The sequence below is a fragment of the Micropterus dolomieu genome, linkage group LG02, assembly GCF_021292245.1.
Source record: "Micropterus dolomieu isolate WLL.071019.BEF.003 ecotype Adirondacks linkage group LG02, ASM2129224v1, whole genome shotgun sequence".
NCBI lineage: Eukaryota > Metazoa > Chordata > Actinopteri > Centrarchiformes > Centrarchidae > Micropterus > Micropterus dolomieu.
Genome location: NC_060151.1, coordinates 8,264,272 through 8,272,478, shown reverse-complemented (window position 1 = coordinate 8,272,478; position 8,207 = coordinate 8,264,272). Strand labels below are relative to the sequence as shown.

Sequence of the window (8,207 nt, the reverse complement as noted above, 5' to 3'; positions counted from 1 at the left end):
TATAGCTGCAAAGGGTGGGCCAATTCCATATTAAACCCTACAGATTAAGAATGGGATGTTATTAACCTTCATGTGCATGTAAAGTAGGTGACCCAAAACTTTTGGCAATACCGGGTATATCTTGAATAAATAAATTCTAAATGTGCTTCAACACCCTGCCGCACACCTCTCCCTCTCTTTTACTCCTTGTAGAACCTGTTTGTTTTCAATCTAAATTTGGAAAGTCCCACTGCGTCATCATGCAAGAAATCTTCTTAAAGCTGAACTCCTGGAGCCAGCTGTCGCATTGTTCATTTGCAATAACAGTGCTACAACAGATAGTAGGTCACCATGATGGAGTTGTTAACATTTGATAGGGAGAACCGGGAGCGTATCCAAGCAGTGGAGAAATCATTTGGTGCATCAGGGAGGTCTCTAACCAAGCAAGGTCGGATTCTGATGGGACAGGGCCGTCTGATGAAGCAGGGCCGTCGGAAGCCCCAACCTAAGATGTTCTTTCTCTTCAACGATGTGCTGGTGTACGGAAGCATCCTTCTGAACCGCCGCTGGTACAAAAATCAGAAGATCATCCCTCTAGGTGAGCAACTATAACCTAGTTTATTCCTGCTAATCAGAATGCTGCACAATGACACAAAAAAAGATATATTCTCCTGAAAAACCAGGACAAAGTTTGTTAAATATAATGCTTTTTTAACACCACAAAATTCTTTTCACCTCCGCAACACTGATGCAGCTGCAGTAGTTACTTATGTAGGCGGATATCTCAAAACCCCAGCCAATAAAATAAATGTTTATCAGTTGAATCCAATAACGGATTAGACTATCTTGCAGTGCAGAAATGGGACGTTATTAACATTGTTCATGACATGAATCACAGGTAGAAAAACAGAAATGTATCTGGGTGGACAAGCCTGTTGACCATAACATAGAATCCATATGTTTTTTTTGCGTTTGTATCAATATGCCATCTTCACTGTCATTTCAGAGGACATCCAGCTGGAGGACATGGAGGACGGTATGGTATTGAAGAACCAGTGGCTGATCCGTACACCATGCAAGTCTTTTTTTGTGTCTGCCCCTTCATATGAGGAGAAGCGGGCCTGGATTGAGCACATTGAAGACTGCCGGTCCAGCCTGCTGCAAGGCGGCAGCCAGCAAACTGGTTCAACAACATTTGCTGTTTCCTGGATCCCAGACCAGGCCTCCTTCAAATGCATGCGCTGCTTCAACAAGTTCTCTGCGACCAATCGTCGACACCACTGCCGGAAATGTGGCTTTTTGGTCTGCAATTCGTGCTCCAAGCAGCGAGCAGTGATAAGCCACATTCACCCGACTAAGAAGTTGAGGGTCTGCAGTCTCTGCCACACAAGGAATGAGGAGGATAAGAAATCTCGCCTGAGGGGAGACAGCTCTGGAAAGACTAGTTCAGATGAGGACGAGGTGGCAGCATCCAGTGATGAAGAGGAGAGAGATGAGGGAGAGGACATGATTCAGAACTATGCTTGCAGCAGCTGGCTGGACTCCCGGATGGGCACCTGGGGACAGATGGGCACCTATGTTTACCCAAGACCAATAAGTCTGCAGCTCTAGTGAAACATAACCACATCTGCTACATGTTCACCATCATTAAGAACCATAACAATGACTTGTGTTACCACAGTGTTGGACTTTTGAAAGGATTCAGATGAGACAAAACTGATCCAATTACTTGCACTAGAATCACGTTACATTTGTATTTGTACATATTTACTGCTGTCATTACTGAACTTTTTACAATGTACTTGGTTCATCTGCTGTGAAGTGTGTTGTTATTTGATGTCAGAGGATGTTGAGAAGAACAGGCCTCAGTATAACTGTAATCTAATATGTATGCGCCAGTCGCTGTTTAAATGTGAAAAGACATTTGCACATTATATCTGCTCTTTCATTTTGCTTTGGAATTATCCATGAACAATAAATCACACAGAAAACAAAAGGATTTGTGTTTGTGTATTGAGAATCACGTTAGATGCACCGATTGTACTTTTTCTGTCATGATTCTGAATTTTTCTTCCTCAATTTAAAATCTCAGTTGGGATTTTTGTCATGGAGCTCCAAAGTGTTCAATATTAAATAATTATGATTATAAAAATTATTATGAAAGAAAGGACTGTAATGTAAATTCTTGTGAGTGAGTCAAGGTCATTCTTTACTGTGATGTGTAAACATCCACCTGGATGTTGGTCAAGTGCTTTACCTAAGTCACAAGGCAGATGAAAGTCACATGAATAACATTCAAAGTGGAGACATTCAAGAAGCACACCAATCACACCATATCTCCTGTCCTTGGTTCCAATGTATGAAATGTTACTATCTGCACAGCTGTCATCATTTACTGACAGAGAGAAAGAGGTCGTTCTACTTCTAGATCTGCAAGTGACCCCGAGTGTGGCATGTACATGACCCATTCCTCACTTGAAACCCAGATTACGCCCACTAAGAAAGAGTCCCTCACAAAAACCACATGAATCAGTTAGAGAAAAATATATAAATTCAACAATAATTTGTTGTAAGAGATCCTGTCCATGATGTTGTTAGACTCTTCATATAAAAGTCTGAGCCTGTCAGTGGCAAAACGAAGCACTTTTTGTGGTTGTAATTGTGACAGACACAATCGCCCCGAAAGAATACGTTGCAGCTACTGCAGCTGGTTAGAGGCTGCCGGCTGAAGCCATCTACTGCACAGATCCAAAACCTTTTGTACCTACTCGCCATTTCAGACCCGAAAATATGTGAAAATAGGTCCCAGGTTAAATATTACCCTTTAAGCTAACAGAATTAGTCAGTCAGTTCCTGTTAGCTAGAGAAACAACAATAATGCCAACATTGGTTTGAATCGACCATTTATAGGCTGCTGCTATAAATAAACAAACATATTAACAAAACCTCTGTAGCTGGTGAGCAGCTTGTTAGAGCAGTGATATTTATTGTGAAAGGATGACAGTAAAATGACTAAGAGTTTGGAATAACTGGTGTTTCCCTAAAATTGAATTACAGTTGCATTTAGTTGAATTGAATTAATGAACTATTTCTGCTGTGAACATTGGGTTAAAAGTCTCCTCTGCTGGTATGCTTTTTTAATCCAACAACTACTGCAAAGATTTTGGCTTATTGCATGGTGAACTAAAATACTACATGTATTGCAGACATTCTAATGTTCAGGATTATCTGAAAAATGTGAGCATGAATCTCTCAAAACAAACGCAAACCTGTTTGAGGAAGCGTGTTTTTGTATGTGTCTGTGTGTCTGTCTGCCTGGTATGTGAGACGGAACGATGGCAGTGGGAATATTTATTGGCCTTGGCTCAAACTGGGGTTGGGACTTCAACCACCCTCAACCATTCTGCTTTGGATACTATGGCTAATGTAAACTTTTTACATGGGGGAGATTCTCCCAGAGGCTTTGTTGAGCAATTTCTTTGAATGTAGTGTCAAACCTATTTGACTTCTTATCACAGTGAAAAGGAAATGTGGCCTATTTTCCTGCAAAATGTTGACTACAGAGTGCATTTTGTGATGTTGCCACACTGTGAGCAGGATTAAAGCAGGTTGTTCTGCTCATTTCAAAGGAAATAGGACTGCTATCGGTCCGCAGAGTTGAGGCGCTGGTGTGAATTGCAGGTTCTTGAGAAGAAGAAAAATACAACAGGGGTTACTCAAACAAGCAAACTCACTATTAACTCTAGAGACTAGAAACTAACCTTGTTGGCCTGAGTACATTGAAGTTTTAGTGTGTAATATTTCTGAGGATTTATTGACAGAAGTTCCATAACTATGTTTTCAGTGTATAAAGACCTTCTATTACGTTAAAATGAGCTATTTCTGTCTACATACTCGGTTTCTTCTACAGTAGCCAAAAACGGACAAACTGCTCTACAGAACGCGTTTCGTCATTGCGTTTCTTCTTGTATAATTCCAGCAGTGTAGGCGCCCGTCACAACATTGAATGCGTACGAAGAAGAAGAAGAGGAAATAATAATAATAATAATATGCAGTCTCTGAGTAGTTGTCTGGTTTATTAGAAGTAAGTAAGTTAGCTCAAGCTGACTGCGTGTGGATCTTCATCGTCAAAGAAGCAAAAACACGATGAAGCCAGACGAAGTCGGGACAGATGCAGACAGATGACTGCAGAAATCAAGGATATAATCATTCTGGATCTTCCCAGATGGAAGGTGCTGATGCGGGACAAATGTTTTCAAAGCTGTGCCGAAGTTGCCTGTTTTCTGCTGGTAATGCAACGTACATGAACGTACATAGCAACGTAAATGAAAACTGTTCTTTGATAGCTTTAGCTCGAAAGCTGGGCATAATCATTATCAAATTCATCAGCTGATGAATATTATTGGAAATAAAACTGTACAGCATTGAAGCTCAGATCAGCCACCTAAAGTTCATATTTTACTGGCCTAGTGGAAAAAACATATTTTTACTACTAACGGCGTTACGATAACCAGACAGTATGCCTATCAAGTGACCAATAATGCCTACTTTCAGAATTTGCATTAAAAAGAGTGAGCAGTTTGTTGCAATTCACAACCCTCAGCACTAGATGTCACTAAAACGGACACACTTAACCTTTACCATAAGTGGTAGGGAATAACCGGGAAACGAATTACATAAAATTGCTCAACAATGATTGGATGAGTGTTGTTTTTATGAGTGTCTCATCATGAAGCCCTTTTGTATTTATACAGTAGATACAAAAAGCACTCTGTTGACGCCCAACTGTTTATTTCAAGTCTTTAGTGACAATGTGGAAGCTTCTCTCAGAAATCTCCACTCTCCTACCACATCATGCTGGAAAAATACATACAATTTAACAACTTTAAGTCATTACTGTGTAGCACTGAAATGCATCTTCACAATAATTTAACAAAAAGGGTTAGAATTAAATAAATATAAAATGGAAAAAAGTTTAGATTTTGTTGTTGTCTGCACCTACATCTTAGATTCCTTTCTTTGCTCTGGACTCACAGTCAGAACACATCTGTGCTGTTAATGGATACACATGGACCAACGAAACCTTATGCAATGTCTTGAATTTGACCAAGCACTCACACGAGATTAAATGTGCTGAGCTAGAGAGAGCCTTAGAGGAGAGAGCCAGGGCAGCGGTGCAGCTTTTGGACAAATAATAATAATAAATAAAAAATGTTTACTTTGGGTTCATACAGCTGTAGTAATCGCAAGTTGTGTTTATTCGCATTATCGCATTGCGTGTCAACACTCGGCAGTTGTCCAGATATAAAACCCCCACAAGGAAAGCGTTGCGAGGATTAAATTTGCGTTTCGTCTGAATGCACAAAGGGTTTGAGCAAATGGAGAGTTTGACACACGTCTTTAGACATGCAACTACGTCCACTAAACTGATGGAGTTATGCTGATATTCACTTGTTCACTGATATTTCCTTCAATTAAGCAACTCTACTCATTATCAACTCAAACTACAGATCTACTGCAAAAAGTCACTGAGTAATTAGTACCCCAGAAACTTGCTTGCTAGCACCCCTGAGACTATGTTATTCAGTAACACGGAGGTACCACCAGACCCGCCTGGTTCTGTCTCGGCAGTCGGTTTGACAACTGCTTCTGGTTCTCTGCCAGCGGACAGGCTGACATCAGCTGCTGCTTCCCAGTTGGCAGCCTGTCCAAAACCAGCTCCTTGTGTCCAATCGGCAGCCAACCGACAAAAGAGTACCCACTTGTATCAGCAACAGGACAGCCGGGCTTGGTACAGACAGGGGATCTGAGAGGTGGTGTCTGTAAAGCCACCGGCTGGAACCTGGGCCCAGTTGTTCAAAAGTAATCTGATTGGATTTCGACTATCTGATTAGATCAAATCTTGAAAAGGGGTTGTTCAAACAAATAAAATTATTCTAAAATTGGATCAGATCATCTGGGTTGGATCAAACCTTCTGTTTGTGTTGTTCGAAATGTTTTAGTGGGATTGGGATCCCTTTGATCCAATAAAATCCCAACAGAAGGCTGGATTCAGGGTGAATTTCAGGAACCAAATGTCAAAACTTTTGAATTTTTCCAAATAATACAACATTTTTATCATGTGGTAGCCTATATAAACGTGTATTTTTATTTTGTACTTGATTTGTTTAAACTTTACAGTGATAATGTAGATAAAGTAGACATTACCTATAAGCCATTCAGTTCAGTAAAGTAAAAAAATTAATTCTAACTTCTTGTTAATGCTAACGTCTAGCTTGTCTAATTGTGCATAATTCATATATAACAATGAAATGTTGTGTTTCAGCACCTGCAGCTAAATAGCCAAGCAGTCTTCTGTTTTGCTGCTGCAGCTATAAAACTTCACTAACAGTTGAACTGAGGATATTAAGGAGAAGAATGTGGGCAGCTGCATAATCTAAGTGGGCAGATGATGCATCTCTTTCACTCTTCTTGGGCTGACCTATTGCTCCTTTTCTTTTTTTATTCACTAGTAATTTATCAAACTTTCCCACCTCAGCGCAAGTGACCCTCTCTTCTCAGAAGTAGACTCAGTCACAGCTTTGCAGCATTGACACATAAGGATGAGTTCAATTAAATCTCCTGGTAAATCGAAACCACTACTGGTTATGTGCACAGTGTTTCACCTGATGATGCCCAGTAAGAATTTAACATCTCAACAAAAGACACTGGTGTCTTATGGACAGGAAAGACGCAGAGGAGAAAACAAAATCAAGACCAATATTAGCCACATGGCATACATGTTTTAGAGGGGCATAAAGCTAAACTGAGGGAGCACAGCGGCCAAGGCCTTCTGGAAAATTCCTGCCTTGGTTTTTATGTAACACATTCACATTGGCACTGCCTGCCATGGTTACTGTAACTAGAGTAGCATTTCCAGCTATTCAAGAATCCTCAGAATTCCAGTTTATCTTAGGGGCGTGACTTTTCTGCACACTCTAAGCGGTTGAGCAATCACAACAGATTGGGATTTTCAGAAGGGGGGCACAATGACTAAACCTCATGCATGTGACGATGTGTATGTTTACCACATACATTATAAAAGTGTCTTTGATTTAATGACCGGAAGCATACTGTTTGTTTCTGGCATGTTTACATAGTAAGTACCTGTTCATTCCTGAAACTCATCCAAAACACATTTTCATGTGCAAATTGTTCACAGGCAGGGTGGCAAAGGTAGACAGGCTGGGCTTATTACAGGCCTGCAATTGCCACAGATACCAGATGTTTTTCCCCTTTTTTCCCCAGAGCATTTGATTTATTGATTGCTGTCAAGATGTAAAGCGAATTTTAACAAATATGTTTTTGAAACACAAACTCTTGTGTAATGAGCATTACTTCTTTTAATAAAAATTTCACATGTTGCTTCATCCAAAGTGTGGCTTATAATGACACCAAATATCATATTTTGTAATATATAAAAAAGACACAAGTTTTGAGACAAGTGTTGTTTTAAGATTGGAACTTTTTTTCAAACGTATTGCTATGCTTGGTCACAGAGTAATCCCTATGGAGCCAGATTAAAACTTAGAACAAAACCTGACTCAGTCAATAGACACAATTAAGTATAATAACATAAAATGGAAACTTAACAAATTTTTACTTTCAAACATACATCAGCCCGTTAGCATGGGAGATTAGCATTTAGCTCAAAGCACTGCTGTGGCCAAGCACATCCTCAAAGAGCCACTAGCACGACTGTAGACTCTGCATTGAAGTTGCGTAACCTTTTAACTTTAACTCTAAAATAAATTCTAAATGTGCTTCAACACCCTGCCGCACACCTCTCCCTCTCTTTTACTCCTTGTAGAACCTGTTTGTTCTCAATCTAAATTTGGAAAGTCCCACTGCGTCATCATGCAAGAAATCTTCTTAAAGCTGAACTCCTGGAGCCAGCTGTCGCATTGTTCATTTGCAATAACAGTGCTACAACAGATAGTAGGTCACCATGATGGAGTTGTTAACATTTGATAGGGAGAACCGGGAGCGTATCCAAGCAGTGGAGAAATCATTTGGTGCATCAGGGAGGTCTCTAACCAAGCAAAGTCGGATTCTGATGGGACAGGGCCGTCTGATGAAGCAGGGCCGTCGGAAGCCCCAACCTAAGATGTTCTTTCTCTTCAACGATGTGCTGGTGTACGGAAGCATCCTTCTGAACCGCCGCTGGTACAAAAATCAGAAGATCATCC

At 40.4% G+C, this 8,207-nt stretch overlaps 1 protein-coding gene across 2 annotated transcripts in view; it reads left to right on the top strand.

Annotated features, from left to right (window-relative positions):
- Nucleotides 1–288: 288 nt before the first annotated feature.
- Nucleotides 289–8,207, top strand: part of LOC123957228 (pleckstrin homology domain-containing family F member 1-like) — an 8,365-nt gene continuing 446 nt past the window's right edge. Inside the window, exons 1-2 of one of the 2 annotated variants that reach the window (XR_006821764.1) lie at nt 289–577; nt 986–1,684. Coding sequence is in view for 1 of the 2 variants with exons in the window: in XM_046029886.1 (XP_045885842.1) it covers nt 331–577; nt 986–1,590 (852 nt within the window). In the remaining variant the exon portion in view is untranslated. Of the gene's footprint in view, nt 578–985; nt 1,976–8,207 lie in introns of those variants that run through there. The other variant, XM_046029886.1, reaches the window with a different exon arrangement.